Source organism: Alosa sapidissima, chromosome 20 (assembly GCF_018492685.1).
Source record: "Alosa sapidissima isolate fAloSap1 chromosome 20, fAloSap1.pri, whole genome shotgun sequence".
NCBI lineage: Eukaryota > Metazoa > Chordata > Actinopteri > Clupeiformes > Clupeidae > Alosa > Alosa sapidissima.
In genome coordinates this window covers 30410978-30428979 of record NC_055976.1, presented here as the reverse complement: position 1 = coordinate 30428979, position 18002 = coordinate 30410978, and the positions used below count along the sequence as shown (strand labels likewise).

Here is an 18002-nt window from a genome sequence, read left to right as displayed (position 1 = left end):
ATAGGCGATTGTTAAAAGCGCCAATTTGAAGCACCTAGCACCAATTTGAAGCCAGGCCTACCGATTCAACAGTGAACTGAGACCACAGAATATTTACGATTTAATTAAGAGGGCAATATGATTGATCCACCACAATCTTAACACAGCCATTCACTGCCCAACAACGTGATGTTCCTTAAAGGTTTCCAGGATTTCGGGTCAACATTAAAAATAGAATTAAACTTGCTGATTGATGATCAAGAAACCAGCTGTGGAATAAATCCATCCTTGTCTCAGCTCAAATCTTATTAAGTTCACTTTAAGATCTTAAAATAGCCAAGCAGTGTTTCTCCCCAGTTAGGGCCTACTCTTATCTTGCCTTATTTCTCCTCATTTCGAATGTTGCCTTTAGGCTACTAATTTTATTTCACATTAAACATGTGACAACTAGGCTCCATCCATCTATCCATCCAGCCATCCATCCATATCCTATACACGCATGTTAAACATTATGAGACCTTTAGGAAATTTTCCGTAACTGGACCTCGCTGAAGTTTAATTGAATACCCCTGATCTACACCATCTACCATCTACACATATGGACACGACTGAAATCTTAAATTCAAACTGTTACAACAATTCTACTGTAGGATAATAATGTGCCCATGTCCTACAGTTTGTAGGGGCTATGATCCAACACCACTAGCATGTGTACTAGTAGCCTACACTGGACTCTTACGAGCAACATCACTAGCATGTGTACAAATACACTGGACTCTTACGAGCAACAAGCTCAGCTTTCAGGACTCGCCAATGTTTATGGTGGACTGTTCAATGATGCTGATTCTGACTGGATCAGTCTGTTCCCTACACTGTACTGTATGTGACTGTGACTGACTGTGTGTGTGTGTGTGTGTTCATCCATTAGGGTCCCAGATGGCAGTGTGTGTGACTGATATGACTTGATTCTCAGACTGCATCTTGAACTAGAGCCTGGGCCCACTGTTTTCCCTGACAGCACGCGCAGTGTTGTGTAGCCTCACCAATTGGCTGACCGCGGCTAGCGGGACGGAACGGAAAAACTGACACTTTTCCTTAAATGGACACGCAATCCTACGAGAGCTGGAAACATAATTCCTGAGCGCTGGATAGCATCTGCTTAAAACCGTATGCGCGAGTCTGCGTAAAAACACAAACACCGAGACAGAGGAGGAAAATTACATGTCACACTCAAGCAAGAAGCTTAAATGACCAATGTTGATGAAATTAAATATGGGCTTGATTCGGTAACCAGATTCATGAGGCAATCGGACCTAATAAGAGAGAAAATAGCCTATATGGACAAGTTTGTTGTTGAGACAGTAAAATGCGTAGTTCATTAGTTTTGGTCAGTGAGTTCTTGAAGTAGGCTACTAACTTAGAGCTATTCTGCCCATTACTAGAAAAGCAACAGCGCTGATATAACGGGAGACCAGTCTAGGCTACGGACAAAATATGCCATTTCCCTGTAGCTGTGTGGAGTTGCAATGTTTAAATTTGACCGTAAGGCCTAAATAATGGGGGAAGAAAATGTATAGCACTAAATCGCACCTTCTTTCGCTTTCTTTCGTCTGGCCAAAGTTCCCCCAAGTTTTCCGAGGAAAGAGTCATCCTTCTTTCTGGAAGGCGGCGATTTGGGCGTCGGGGCTTTAGACGGAGAAGGAGCTTTCTGCGGTGAGGACGCCATGGTCTTTTACGGCCGTTGGTTTGATGAGGTGATACGTTAGGTTTCTTAGTTGTCTGTAAATTACAAACCCTAAGTAACCCGTGAAGACGCTTGGTTCCTTAACGGGCTGAGATTCCAACCGTTTGCGCCGTAGCCTACAGGGGCGGTTTCGCGTGCTATCTGATACCAGTCTATCCCGGGAGGAACTCCTCCCGTTTCCCTTCACGAGAGGGAGGATGTGGAAGCTGTCCCGTTAATTCCGTTACTCCAGAGACCAGAGTTTCACACGACTATTAGCCTACATCCGCTAGATGCAGTGGTGTTTACAACTAAATTTAGTCTAACTGAATATGATTGCCTTACATATTTATAATCACAAGTGCGTATAAAAAGGTAAACAGAAACAGTAGGCTACAAAAGAAAGCATGTAGGCCTAGGCCTACTGTTGAATATGAATATGCACAAATGTGAGAAAATAAGCCACCAGTCCTGGGGAATGAAAATCTTGAGAGGATGAAATGGGCAAAAAACAGCTCTGACCTTTTCAGAGATTTAGAGGTAGACGGAGGTAGGGAGAGAGAGATAGAGGGAGAGAGAGAGTGAAAGAGTGATGGAGAGAGAGAGATAGAGGGAGAGAGAGAGTGAAAGAGTGATGGAGAGGGAGAGAGAGAGTGAAAGAGTGATGGAGAGAGAGAGATAGAGGGAGAGAGAGAGTGAAAGAGTGATGGAGAGAGAGAGTGATGGAGAGAGAGAGAGTGAGGGAGAGAGTGATGGAGAGAGAGAGAGATAGAGGGAGAGAGAGAGTGAAAGAGTGATGGAGAGATAGAGATTGAGGGAGAGAGAGTGATGGAGACAGAGAGAGAGTGAAAGAGTGATGGAGAGAGAGAGAGATAAGAGGGAGAGAGAGAGTGAAAGAGTGATGGAGAGAGAGAGGGAGAGAGAGATTGAGGGAGAGAGAGTGATGGAGAGAGAGATAGAGGGAGAGAGAGAGTGGGAGAGAGAGATTGAGGGAGAGAGAGAGTGATGGAGAGAGAGAGATAGAGGGAGAGAGAGAGTGATGGAGAGAGGTAGAAGGTCAGGCACCAGAGAAGCAGGCCTCCACAGGATGGAGTAATTATGGCCTTGGCTCCCTCTAGTGGTGCGTATGCAGTATGGCTCCCTCTAGTGGTGCGTATGCAGTATGGCCTTGCGGTCTGGACACCTCACATCTGGGTGAACCCCTTGATTTGGCTTCTGCTGCTCACGCCTGTTCTTTCTGTTTTTTTTTTCAGACTCATGACACACACACACACACACACACACACACACACAGGGGTGAGGCACACTTTGACCCCAGAAGATCTCTCTCTCAGTGGCGGTCCGTAGCTGCAGGTTCTGCTGGTTTCTCCTCTCTTGTTCTTTTCCTACCTGATGACTTGACCCTTTCTTGTCCTGTGTTTATTTGACACAATTTTTTAACTAGTTCACAAGCCAGAACAATAACATGTAGCCTGTATACACAATGTAATGAATGAAATGAGCTGTTTTGGAGGCAACTCAAAGTCAAACTTCATTATCCCGAAGAGGGAAAATTCAGGTGGTGAAGGCGCAGAGACACAAACATTAAACATATAAAAACATACTAATACACAGTTCGTAGTAGGCCTATGACTGACTTGCGTTAGTTACTGATTGCGTTAGTTGTGTGATATTCCCCGGTCGCTCCCCCGGTCCAGTGGGGACTAGGGAGACGTGCTACAGAGGTCAATCCCCGGCCGCCCCTCCTCCTCTCCCTTCTCAACTAAACTGTACTTGTGTGTGTGAGCCCTTGTCAGCAGCAGCACGGGCGCCTGCAAAGTAGCCTATAGAGGACGCCACTCCCCCACATGGTGGCATGCCATTGACGTGCACAACTTTTTTTGCGAGTGCTCGTGCCGACCTCTGCAAAATGCCACACCAGGGCGGCTGCCCGCTTCGCCCTTGCCCAAAACCGCTACTGATATGTAATATTTGAAAAAGTGCTCAAAAGGGTCTTAAACAGTTAAACCTCTCTTACTATACAGATAAGGACATCTCTCTTATCACTGCTTAAATAATGCTTACAGTACATGTAATTTGTGCAATTATCACCCAGAAATAAAAAAGTAACATCAGGGTTTGCTTGCTCATAATCATTTGTACTTTATTTATGACTTGTCAGCATCATGTTGAGTAGTGTGTTTTATTCAGAGAGGAAAGAGTAGGAAGCCACTGAAGATGTTGTGATTATCACCATTATCAATGAGCCTTTGGACTGCAGGGAGTCGCATGTTAACTACATCTCCCATCTGTAGCTGCAGAGTAGCACCACTGGACACATAGTTGTGGTTACCATCAGTATCATAGTCTGCTAATTGCATGACCTGCTCTCCATTCTTATACATCTTGATGTACATAGTGCGTGAAGCTAGTCCATCCATGACAGTGAATCTGAAGTAGTAGACTCCCCTGACTGGAGCTGTGAAGAGGCCTGTTGTGCTGCTGTAGGCCTGTCCAACGTTGGTGATGATTCTAGTTAGACCAAGTTCAACTCAGTATTCCCAGACTACCCAAAGCTGCTGAGAACACCACTTTGGGTTGCTCTATGGTTCTACCCAGAGCTGCTGAGAACACCACTTTGGGTTGCTCTATGGTTCTACCCAGAGCTGCTGAGAACGCCACTTTGGGTTGCTCTATGGTTCTACCCAGAGCTGCTGAGAACACCACTTTGGGTTGCTCTATGGTTCTACCAAGAGCTGCTGAGAACGCCACTTTGGGTTGCTCTATGGTTCTACCCAGAGCTGCTGAGAATGCCACTTTGGGTTGCTCTGTGATCTCTTTCTCCAGATCTGCTGGTCTGGTCTTCACTGCTGTCAGCTCTGCCTCTTGTTCTGCAGTTTCTATCTTCAGGTTCTCCACCTCAGTCTCACTGGCAGCCAGTCTGGTCTTCAGCAGGGCCATCTCTGTGTGTAGAGCATCATTCTCATCCTCCATTGTGTACAGCAGGGATTTGGTGTTCTGTAGTTCATTCTGGGTGACAGTCAGCAGCACTGTCTGCTCCACCACCATGTCTCTGAGTTCCCTGAGCTCAGCAGAGACGTCCAGCTGGGTAGAGACTGCAGCAGCAGCAGCCCCAGTGCTCTGGCTGTGGAGTCTGAGCTCCACACTTGGAGAACAGCAGCACCAGCAGTGGGATGACGACCCTCATCTTCAACACTCTCACAGCACTATCACTAGTAGTAGCAGCAGTAGTAGCTCTTGTATCTGAGTCTGAGTTTGAGTGTGTGAACACACTCTTTTTATACATTAGTTAGAGATTATCTGAGTTTGAGTGTGTGAACACACTCTTTTTATACATTAGTTAGAGATTATCTGAGTCTGAGTTTGAGTGTGTGAACACACTCTTTTTATACATTAGTTAGAGATTATCTGAGTCTGAGTTTGAGTCTGTGAACACACTCTTTTTATACATTAGTTGGAGATTATGTAAGAACCTTCGTCACTTTTAGGGGTTAGCTAAAGTTCAGGGACACTGATCAAAATTAGTAAAAGTTAAGATACGGCATTTTTTCCAGTATGTGTCTGTGTATCCAGTTATCAGTGCTGTGGGAACATTAATACCCCTCAGCCTTCATGACAGGTGGGGCTTCTTGTCTTTATTTCACCTCATACTTCGTTTGAGTCACAAATGTAAAAAAGTCCACATTTTCTCATACCACTCAGAGCAGGTAGAATTGACTGTCTGTCCCTTATCCTGGCCCTTGGCTTTCTTTATTATCAGTAACAGATGTATTAAGATTAAGTAAAATAATTACTCATGCAAATGTGTTTAACAATATGAACTTTAAACTTTAAAAGGGAACATGACTGCCTCTCTGCCTGCCTGTGTTTGTGTCCAAACGGTGCCAAGTCCACTGATTATAGTGCAGCTTTGATATGTGTGAGACCGTTATCAGACAGAACACTTGGTCACTGTCAGCGTGGAATATGCGTATGGTCATTCAGCTGACCGACGGTGCCTGCCAGTCACGCAGCCTGTCCCAGGTGAGGTGGAGTGGGGTGGGGTTTGGAAGGAGGAGTGGCTGGGTTGTGGGTTATATTCATTCATAACATTAGCTTGTGTCGTTGTTTCTCAGTAAAGTACCAGTCTTATGTTTAACTGAGCTGTAATCACCCTGCCTTTGTGCGCTAGCTGTAATCACCCTGCCAACCACTCTTTGTGCGCTAGCTGTAATCACCCTGCCAACCACTCTTTGTGCGCTACCACCGTTCATTTGCTGTCCGAAGCTGGACTGCAGAGTCGGCAAATCAAACTTCACCATCAATGGGAACGTGCAGTTAAATTTACAAAAATAAAAATGCCTTATTTTGATTCCATCAATGTTTTGACTGTTTTATATGTAGCCTAGGTGGTAGACCCGCTGGTTAGTGTTCCAGCGTAGCAACCATTCATGCGGGACTATACTGTAGTAACAGTTTGAAATAAATACTTATTTAACAGCTTTAACTATCCAAATGAGACAACAAAAAAATGTAAAATTAACTTAATATTTCACATGTTGTTAACAGTAGAATAAGCGGGATAATGGACTTCACTCCATTAGATTATCAAAGTCAAAGTCAAAGTCAAAGTCAGCTTTATTGTCAATTTCTTCACATGTTCCAGACATACAAAGAGATCGAAATTACGTTTCTCACTATCCCACGGTGAAGACAAGACATATTTTACCAATTTAAGTCCACAGACAAACATAACATTCAAGTAAACAAAAAAGTAAGTAAATAAGAGGGCACATATAATAATGAAAAAAATAAGAGCAGCAAAATTTGGTTGAAATTGTGCATAGACAGTCAATAAAATACTAGTGCAAAGTCAGGCCAATAAAAGGCTTGTGTAGTTCTGTTTGACCTAAGTAAGAAAGAAAGTGACATAGTGGTGCAAGTTATGTAAGAGCAGCAGATGTGTTGTGTTTTCAGGACAACAACAAGTTGTAAAGTGTACAAGTGTGCAAGTGTGCAAGTGGAGTAGTGCACGCGGCCATTGTGGGTCCAATGTCCAGGATGTTATGTAGCTGAGGGTGGAGGGGGGAGAGGAGGGAGAGAGTTCAGCATCCTTACAGCTTGGTGTATGAAGCTGTTGGTGAGTCTGGTAGTGCGGGAGCGCAGGCTTCTGTACCTCTTCCCAGAGGGCAGTAGATCGAACAGATTGTGAGCGGGGTGACTTGCATCACTCACAATTTTGGTCGCCTTGCGGGTGAGGTGGGTGGTGTAAATGTCCTTCAGGGAGGGGAGTGAAGCACCAATAATCCTTCCAGCTGTGTTCACTATGCGCTGCAGGGCTTTTCTGTTGTATTCAGTGCAGCTTCCGCCCCACACAGCGATACAGCTGGAGAGGATGCTCTCAATGGTGCCTCGGTAGAATGTGGTCATGATGGCTGGTGGAGCACTTGCTCGCCTGAGTTTCCGCAGGAAGTACAGGCGGCGCTGAGCTCTCTTCGCCAGTGATGCAGTGTTGGTGGTCCAGGAGAGGTCTTCGCTGATGTGCACCCCCAGGAATTTGGTGCTGCTCGCTCTCTCCACCACAGCACCGTCGATGGTCAGTGGCAGGTGTTGGGTGTGACCTCTCCGGAAGTCAACAACAATCTCTTTGGTCTTGCTGACGTTCAGCAGGAGGTTGTTGTCCCTGCACCACGTGGTCAGATGGTCGACCTCCAACCTGTATTGGGTCTCGTCGCCCTTGGTGATGAGACCCACCAGAGTTGTGTCGTCAGCAAATTTCACTATGTGATTGTTGCTGTAGGTTGCAGTGCAGTCATGCGTCAGCAGGGTGAAGAGCAGCGGACTGAGCACGCAGCCTTGGGGGGCCCCTGTGCTCAGTGTGATGCTGCTTGAGGTATTGTTGCCAACACGTACTACTTGAGGCCTCTGACAGAGGAAGTCCAGTAGCCAGTTGCAGAGGTAGGTGCTGAGTCCCAGTTTGTCAAGTTTGCTGATGAGTTGTTGTGGTATTATGGTGTTGAATGCAGAGCTGAAGTCTATAAACAGCAATCTCACATATGAGTCTCTTTTTTCCAGGTGGGTGAGGGCTGGGTGGAGGGCAGAGCAGATTGCATCCTCTGTAGACCGCTTGGCTCGGTATGCAAACTGGAAGGGGTCCAGGGTGGGGGGGAGAATGGATTTGATATGTGACATGACAAGCCGCTCAAAGCACTTCATGATGATGGGTGTCAGTGCCACAGGGCGGTAGTCATTGAAGCAGGATGGAGCAGTTTTCTCAGCAGATTATCCGAAAAATACTCCGCTGCGCATCATGGCCGCATTACAACCTTGAGCGTGGCCTACTCATTCCACTGCTTGGTTGAATTTCCCATTGTCCTATGTAATTTAGAACGACCATTAACCGTATGTTATTTGCACACCTATGAAGTAGATCCATGCCGGATGGCGGTGGCCATATCTTGTATATTAATTCGCTGAACTCGTTGTGAAGTTTAAATGAAATGTCACTTTGCATCCGAGCTGAAAAATACAGACAATCAGAACATACAGTGGGTATCAGTTAAGTTTGGACGGTTTCCTGCATGAATTGCGCAAACCATATTCAACCACAAGGTGTCACTTGGGAGTTCTGCCACTACTATTTTTGATGCGACTTGACTTACTGCTTCCATGACGCAGTTTCCAAGTCAGTCCAAGTCAGTAGAACAATCAGAGACAGTTGAGCCATTACCAAACATATATGATAATACAATAGCGTGAGTTTATATATCTTATACCCTATTTGTCACGGTTACTTATTGATTTGATAGTGTAACGATAGCGCATGACACTTGGAGACTTTCCAGCAGGGGCACGGGAACTTAAATTGATCACGGTAGTTTAAGCTTACACTTGACAAAACATTCTAATATGAAAATGTAGATGCAATTGTTGTAAAATGGTGCGGCTCCTTTAAGAGAGCCCCGTGCGCAGGGCAGAGTTAGTTAGTCTGGGCTTCACTGAAACGATACATTTATTCGCTGCAAGGCCAAACCCAAGAGCAGAGACGAACTGATCTCAGCAATAGAGTCATTTTGGAGGTACAAACTCACCACAAAGGTCTGCAATAACTACATAGATCACCTGGACAAAGTCATTGAGCAGGTCATAGCCTTAAATGGAGGACCAACTGGCATGTGATCTTCCCAGGGCTATGGGATCCCCTACTGCTCCTGCTTCCATTTTACATTGACTTGGAATGGACTTGACATGTAATTTGCAATCAGCCAACTCGTTGATTTGAATCGAAATCCAAATAAAAAAAGTTTTTCGCAAAAAAATGCCTTTTAATTTCTGTGTATTTTTGATGCGACATGCTTCCGTAATGCATCCAGTTTAGCCCGTCAGTAGAATAGTCAGAGACAGTTGAGCCATTATCAAACACAATACAATAATGTGAATGTATATCTATGTTTTATACCCTATTTGTCACCTTCGTTCACATACAGTTGAAAGACTAATGGTAATGCAGGGCACTGTGATGATGGCAAGCAGGGTTAGATTCCTGATCGATTCATAATGCACAAATTTTGCCTGGGCGGATAAGCATAGTTGTAATGGGCATGAATAAAAAGGGTGAAAAACGTAATTGGCCAAACCCAAAATTTAAATAAGAATTTTATCTTAACGAAACAACTCTAAATATCAGAGTGGGATAGATTGGGATATTGTAGAAATTTCACTTAAATTGCAACCGCACGTTCAAACGACAACGAAAAAGATATCAAAGCACCAAGCAAGCAACAAGAGGGTTGAGTCTGAATGACACTGAGTTTTTGAAGTTTAGAAATATTTTCGTAATACAAATTGTAATTTAACCAATAAAGGCTGAAAACATGTAGGCTACATGCAACCCAGCAGAAGACTATTATATTGGCAAATCATTGAGCACCATTCACACATTGTATTCTGCACAGTCTCTACATGTGGAGCGCTAATGTGTCTACTTTAAGGGCCTGTCCACACGGAGACGCTTTTTAGGTTAAACGCAGAGGTTTTGCTTCGTCTTGGCCGAGCGTCCAAACGAATCCTGTAAACGCACTGCCCGAAACCGCACTTTTCTGAAACCTGGTCCCAGAGTGGAAAAATCTGAAACCGTAGCCCGTTTGAATTCGTTTAGACAGCGAAACCCCACATCCTGCTTGCGTATCGATGATGTCATCGCCACACCTCAGCTGCCCTGGACTTGCACTTATAGTATTGCCTAACAATACTAGTTTTCATATATGACATTACCTACAATTACACTCCGTAAGATAAATATCACAACTGGTGCTGCGCAGCGCCGATAGGTGGACTGAACACTGTTTTTCCCGGTGTTTTTTTATGCATTCTAGCTACTGTCAGTGACGCGAGAGAACTTAAGTTATTAGGATAGTGCGGTGTAAGTTTAGGCTACATTAATTTGTGCGTAGTGCCAGTGTCATTCATTTATTTTACATGTCTTACAACATATATACATGCATTCACAGTCGAGTGAAATCAGATATAAGCATACAAAGACGCTTAGAACTCACGTTAAGCCGATGGTAGCACACTGAATGCAAATGCGCGATTTGATGCAGGCAAACGACTGTTACTAACGAAGGTTTTATAGCAATATTATAAATGTGGTGACAGAATAGCCTAGAACTTGGGTAAGCCTTGCGTTTAATAGCTTAATTGCGGTGATAGCCAAAACTAATGTGAATCACGGACTATCCTACAACCAAAGAAAGTAAAGGTGATTAGGCCTACCTGTGTTAGCCAAATAAAGGACGGGACTGCACCCTTCACAAACCGTAAAATAAAAGTTTATTAGTTTTACAGTTGACTACAGTTGACAGTTCACCATCAGTTGACAGTTCACCATCATTCCAAACAATTCTGGTTTCCTTGCACTAGCCATTTCGTCGTAGCCTATTCTGTCTGTTTGTAAAGCGCAAGTTTTGGTCAATTTCTGTAAAGAAACAGTGCCACCTATAGGCCTGGGGTATGAAGTAACGTGTTGAGTCATGTTAAGATGGATCCGTTTGGACGCAAATATTCTTGATACGGTTCCAGGGAAGACGGAGGAAAAAAAGATCGGTTTGGTACGTGTGAACTAGGCCTAAATCATTCAAATCATGTTCGAAAGTCATTAGGCTGGAAGCGTTAATGTGTCTATTAAACTCATTAGCCTAGGCCTACTTTCAATAGGCCTACTGTTCAGCCTGAGAGAGACAACAGAGCCTACTGTAGAGTAAACAATCTTAGTTACATTTATTTTGTTAAATCCAGTTTTCTACCCTATCTCCATAATATTCTTATAGAAAGATGAAGTCGGGAAAGTGCTTCAGAGAAAACGTGCTCAGGGGCCGTATTCACAAAGAATTTTAAGGCTAAAAGTAGCTCCTAACTGGCGAATTTAGGAGCAAATCCTAAAAATCCTAACTTTAGGAGAATTTTTTTCACTAAAAGTAATTCACAAAGCATTTTAGACCTAAAAGTAGCACCTAAGTCTGGGACAGCTAAAAGAAGTCGCGAGGACTCCCAACTCACTAAGACCTATCCACAAACCGCTTTTTGTGCATTTCACATCGCAATGTTTTGAAATGCGTATGCGGCTACAGGAGCTTGCAATCGTGAGGGAACAATTTTGCATTGTAGGCATAATAGAGATGCAATAATGCCACCAACAACAACCAAAACTACTCATTGTCAACATGTAAATTAAATGTAACGTTTCATTGTGAATCAAATTAAAATGTTCTCCTCTTTGCAAATGAGGCATATGGTGACAGATTAATTTAATAATGTTGCGAAGATACTGCATCCATCCGTATGTTTCATTAGGCCAGTGGTCCCCAAACTACGGCCCGCCACCTCATTTTGGGTGGCCCCCCAAAACATATCTGTGGTATATAGCATCTGGCCCGCACAAGAGTATGACATCGCCAAACTATAACCTCCGTAATTTCCCCCATTCATTCTCTATGGCGAGTCTTAACAGTCCACGTGTAATACTGTTTTTGTCCACTGGTGGTTGTTTTGGCGCTGTTTCGCGTTTACCATTGAAAACGGAATGAAATGTAGGCTTACCTGCAAACAATGGAAAGAGGCATATGCTGACTGCATCAAAGTGTTCTAAAAGTTTATCAATTAATTGTTAATAACTAACTAACTAACTATCTTCTATTCAAGTCATATTTCTGGGACTTCTGGGATAATTATTTCTATTTTTTATTCACTCGTCCAAATTCACACTTCACAAAGTTCTCATCAGGTGAGTGAAAGTTAGAATGGTGGTCATTTCAGATGTTTTTGCCAGCACTTCATAAAACTCTCATAGTTTGATTATTAAATTATTTGTAGGATATTGCTTGTTCACAACTTGAGCTGTGTATGCAAAATATACTTTTGGGACTCCCTGCTAATACTTTTGGGAATGCTAAAGTCTTTTTTATTAGTATTATTTCATTTGAGCTACATTTTACATGGGATGATGGAAATATAACACAGCTAACAATGGTATTAAATTGCAGTAGCCTATGATTAAATGTAATGGAATATTCAACTAAGGTAGACTGTTGTTGTTCACAGCACTAAGCTATTTAAGGTTACTGATATACTCCGAGTCTCTGGCCCTCTCTTAGAGCCAGGCATAGTGAGCTGGCCCTTGGAAGAAAACGTTTGGGGACCACTGCATTAGGCTACTAGGCTATTTGTTTTGCCTTACTCTTGATTAATTTAGGCTAGGCCTTTTTATTCAGTTATTAATCATCTTCCTTCCTTCGCACTACTTGTGTAGCGCGCGTATTCTCCGACCTGTCACCTGTCACTCATAATTGTAAGGGAGGTGTTTGGAATCATTCCCGCGTTACAATCATCAGCCAATCAAGGTGGTCACTTCAGTCAAGCTCGTGCATGAGTAATAACGTCATCCATAGCAACGAAGACTCATGGTGCATTCATGGCACTTCGGAATGACAAGGACCGCCCTCGTGGCTACTTTGTTTTTCTCACAGCAAGTGTTCATGTGCTTTGCCGTCGGAACGTGTGACAAACACGGATGCCACAACAAAGGTTAAAATAGTGATGGGCAAATGAAGCTTTGGTGAACCACTAAACCACAGCAGTGTGAAGCTAGCAACACTAATGAAAAAATCCAATATGGCTGCCACATGTAGATTTTTCAACATAAAAGTCCTTACCCAAACCAGTATATGTAACAAAAAATATTGGTTTGCTAAGGACTTTTATGTTGAAAAATGTATGTGTGGCGGCCATCTTTTTGCTTTTCAGCTAGTGTCGCTAGGTTCACTCTGCTGTGGTTCAATGGTTCACCAAAGCTTCATTTGCCCATCACTAGGTTAAAACATAGGCTACACTCACTAATCCTAAATAAACAACTGTATTTGCTTAACATATAGTGTAAGACGCTTGTGAAAGAAAGATGCAGCTTTCAAGTGACAAAAACGGCAAATTCCCAAGTTCACATTAAAACGGTTGGATATAAAAGGCCACATGGACTACAAACGAACTACAACGTGACGACAAAAGTGATGACGAGCCCCTAACTGGGCAACTCTTTTAGCAAAATCTAGCCCTAGCCATCTAGCCAACTCTTTTAGCAAAATCTACATGTAGATCTAGCCATCGTACTGCGCAGACTCTCACTTAGCTTTGTGACGTTAGCCATCGAACTGAATCTTGTAACTCATATGATAGATGGTTCACACAGAAATTCTTGTCACACTTCCTTCACCTTCAAAGTCATCAAAGTTAAACATTTATTTATGTATTATTATTAATATCATCCTCACAAGTGATATCAAGTCGTGTTAATGTTGAAACTACCAGACATGATAATCTTTAAACACAATCATGGTAAAACAAAACAAAAAAGTTATAGCCTAATCATCTTTCCACTTTTCCAACCTACAGCCAATCTATTGAAAACCTCTGAAATGGTTAACCTTAGTGCCGTTTATTAGGTTTACTTGCCTCTATGTAATGCTTTACCTTAACATACAATGGTATTGTAGGCTACATAGCTTTGTTCATGAGTTTCCGTGCTGGCTAGACTTAGCTTCTTATCCAAACAATACGAGTGTTTCCCTACTGTGCAACAGAAAGACGCAGGCATAATTGCATCAAATTACAGTATGTCAAAAGCTAGCTTCCCTACAACCGGTCATGCTAACTATTCTTCTTACGGGAACCCAACGTTACGTACAGTGTTGGGCAAGCTACTTGTCCAGTGTAGTGAGCTAAGCTATCAGTTACTCAACAATAAATTAAGCTTCACTACACAAAAGCTACCACCTATAGAAATATAGCAAGCTAAGTTAACCCAAATGTGTTAAAAGTAGCTTAACTACATCAGAAGCTACTTAACGTTGTACCAACCTAATGTCAGATCAATTCAAAATGAGTCTGATACACTGGTTAAAACATTTATTAAAGATCAGCCAATGACCTAACACAGTGTATACATTGCTTTATGAGCAGCATAATAAAATAAAAACTGAAGTAATTACTGCTAGAAATAAAACAAAAAGGTTATTGGCCTAGTACCCAGTACTCTATGAAACAATCTACTGTTATTAGTACCAAATTAATGGTACTGTGTAGTGTTCTACATCTAGACATGGTCATGGGTTTACATCCATTGGACATTTCTAGGGAAAACAAAACCCTATAAAAGACATCTTGTGTCTTCAGGGCCTCCCTTAGAGAAAACTTCTTCAGACCTCAATTAAACAAGTCGATTCAAGTAACAAATGAAACTGTTTACAAAAAAACATAATAACTAACGTTACATCTAACACCATGATTAATAAGCATGGCTCAGAGAGTGATCACTGGGACAATAGTAAATTAACTAAACTGAATGACAATCAAAGTCCTGTCAAGTCCAATCAAAGTCCTGTCAAGTCCAATCAAAGTTTTAGTGGTGGGGGAATAGGGCAGGGTGGGGCTGGGGGGTTAACGGTGCATGGATCAGCCCGTGGCTAGTCCCTTCCCACCACACACTGCTTGCTAGTTAGCTGGGTAGCTTTCGTCTTACTAATTTACATACAACACTTGGCTAAAGTGAGTTGGGATTTACACGCTAGACATTTCACTTCATACTGCAGGAGAGAAATTAGTGATTCACTTGAATGTGAGTTCAGGTTGGTGTTCGATGTCTTGGACGTCGACAACAGTTTGGTTTTTGGATTACAAAGCAGACATCTGAACACATACTTTTTATCTGAGGATTCAACAAGTCTCATATATGTCTGAAGATAAGGCCACGGTGTGGTAGGGTCAGTTAGCTGATCTTCCCGCTCTCCTCCTGTCTCCTCCATCCTTCCTGGTTTCATTTCTTAGTTATGTCCTGGATTTTGTAGCGTTTGTGGACGCTACGTCGCTACTTGATCAAAAAAAATAACGTTACTACAGGAAAGTTACTTGATTCATAAAGCAGCGACGCTACAGTCAAGCTACTGGAAAATGTAGTTTAACTAATACAGTAGCTTCGCTACATGTAGCGGCGCTACTGCCCATCACCGGTTACATACGAGGTAGTTGAGCCTGTTTTGCCAATGTTGCTACTGTGGGTAGTAGTTAAGAATGCACTTCATTCACGAACGTGATTCACGCAGCTGCGTGAAATGTAAGTACAGAGAAGAACAGAGCTCCGCTCTAGAATCTTTGGTAAGTACACCTGCAGGGGCTTGGGGACAACATAAGTCTGCTGTGACGTTCCGCAGTCGAACCGGACAAGAGCGTTCAACAGCAAGGGCTGTGATTGGCCCAGTTTTCAGTGTGTTGTTTCTCGGTGTTTTTAGCAGCCCCTGCAACATGCTAGTCCACTGTATAACCATATAACTGCTTGTAACAACTTAATATTATGCATAGTATTGTTAAAATTGTGTTATCAATGTGGCACAAACAAACAAGGCTAGAGTTTATGGATTAGCCCCTATATCTCACAAGAGCTGGTGAAAGGGTTTCATGAGAAAGCTTAGACAATGTGAAAGTGACAATGCAACATATAAGTTAAACAGCATAAACTTTATTTATTTATTTATTTATTTATTAATTTGGGGGGGGGGGGGGGGGGCAACCCTAGCTACTCTGCTTTATGGAGGAGACCATGTGAAGACCAAGCTGCTGTAGAGATGCATATACAGCCTGTTAATCTCACCTGTTACAGATCACCATCTACATGTATTCCTCAATATCTCCATGATGCTCATATAACGTGTTGTGTCCAGTGGTGTTGCCACGGCTGCTTGTACTAAAGATGGCCACTAGGGGGTGGAGTTTAACTTCAAATAGGACAGGGGTTGCAGTAAGAAGGCAGGAATTACACTCTCCCCAGTCACTTGTGTGTGTGTGTGTGTGTGTGTGTGTGTGTGTGTGCGAGAGAGAGAGAGAGAGAGAGTTTGTGTGTGTATGAGGTTTGATTCATCAGTGCCCACAGCTCAGGATGAAAACTCCCTGAGTGAGATGGATGCTCTGTGCACTTGAACACACACCACACACTAACACTAACACAAGACCCCACACACTCACACTAGCGCACACACACACACACACGCACGCACGCACACACACACACACTCACACTAGCACACACACACACACACACACACACACATACATGGACATGTACACGCACACAGAAAGAGATGGATTTTGTTTGCCTTGTTCATTTTCCCACACCCAGAAAGCTCTCTCACAACCTTTGTGTAGTTCAGTCACAACCTGGCTCTCTGCTCTGTCTCTTGTGCAGCTTGTGCTAGTGTGAGTGTGTGTAGTCTATTGTGCTAGTGTGTGTGTGTGTGTGTTGGCTTGGGTCAGTGTTGTGCAGAATAAAAGGCTTCCAGGCTGGGGAAGGGGATTAATGGCTACTCATCCCAGGGCTGCTCCAGTGGCAGTTGCTGTTCATTTTCGTTTTGTAGGACTTCAGAGAAAGACTGTGGCCATGCTGCTGAAGTTTATGTGTGTGTGTGTGTGTGTGTTCAGTATTGGATCTCTGTTTATGTGTGTGTGTGTATGTGTGCGTGTGTGTGTGTGTGTGTGTGTGTGTGTGTGTGTGTATGTGTGCGTGTGTGTGTGTGTTTGTGTGTGTGTGTTCAGTATTGTATGAGGGGCCGTGCAAGACATTATTAATTCTCGCCCTCTCACATACATACATTCTCCTCTCACATACATGTATTCTCATTCTCACATACATGTATTCTCATTCTCACATACATACGTTCTCCTCTCACATACATGTATTCTACACTTTTCACATTGATATGTTTTACTCTCACATATATACATTCTCCTCTCACATACATGTATTTTTACTCTTACATACTTACATTTTACACCTCTCACATATATATATATATAAGTCATTTTCGCCCCCTACGTTGATGTATTCCAAGCGATCTGCTTCGGGGGCGGGGACGTAGTAATTGAAACACCATGCCTGGGTACGTAATCGCTCTCAGGGACGCCCTCTGTTCGCTGGTTGGTCGGCTGCCCTACTGCCGAAGTAAACAAGCGTGAATCAACCTATTCCAGATGGAGTACTGTAGGGAAAAGAAATCGACCGGAAGTACGTAGACAAGCCAAGGCCAGGCTAATTCAGCTAGCCAAGACCGCGCTTTCGCCCTTCTTAAGCCATGCGTTATCGTTATCACTTGTCGATCAAATTTTACGTTTCTTCATTGCAATCTGAAGCCAACTAAATGTATTGGTATGTGTAGGGTATGCGTAGTTTTTGAAAGTTTAACTCGCGTGATTTACCTGCTATAACACATGCTTGCTAGCTAAGTCTGCTTAGCATCATCAGTTAAATAAACCAGTGGCCAAATAAAGTGTTTACTTGTATGCATGGATTTCGCCCGTGCTGGTAATTACTTAAAATTGTGTTAAATCCTTCAGTTGACAGTTTAGAAAGCTAATGCTAGTTAGTAGCCTAGCTAGCTCTCCATAGCAGAGGTGATTGCATGACACGCGTATGGTATTCCTCCTGAGTTCATTTGAGCTAGCGGCATGCAACAGGAAGATGTTTACATGTCAGATATGTGGGCATCAGTCCACTGCGTCTATTTATGTGAGCCATACCTAAATTGCATGACAATATACCTAATATAGACCTTCCATGCGGTGTTCCAGATTGTCAAATGAAATGTAAGAGACATGCAGGTCGTGAATTTCCCCTGGGGATCAATAAAGTATCTATCTATCTATCTATCTATCTATCTATCTAGCTATCTATCTATTTATCTATCTAGGTCTTAAGACGCACATATATAGAAACCATAAACAATGT

The 18002-nt window shown here is 43.0% G+C and overlaps 1 protein-coding gene and 1 long non-coding RNA gene across 3 annotated transcripts in view; one reads left to right on the top strand and one right to left on the bottom strand.

Annotated features, from left to right (window-relative positions):
- The window catches only part of LOC121694573 (alpha-parvin), a 12004-nt gene extending 10098 nt beyond the window's left edge, over positions 1-1906 (bottom strand). The window contains exon 1 of one of the 2 annotated variants that reach the window (XR_006025820.1): positions 1570-1906. Coding sequence is in view for 1 of the 2 variants with exons in the window: in XM_042074775.1 (XP_041930709.1) it covers positions 1570-1705 (136 nt within the window). In the remaining variant the exon portion in view is untranslated. The remainder of the gene's footprint in view (positions 1-1569) is intronic. The other variant, XM_042074775.1, reaches the window with a different exon arrangement.
- Positions 1-18002, top strand: part of LOC121694575 — a 21711-nt gene extending 3709 nt beyond the window's left edge. The window contains exon 3 of the long non-coding RNA XR_006025821.1: positions 17941-18002. This is a non-coding gene — a long non-coding RNA (uncharacterized LOC121694575). The remainder of the gene's footprint in view (positions 1-17940) is intronic.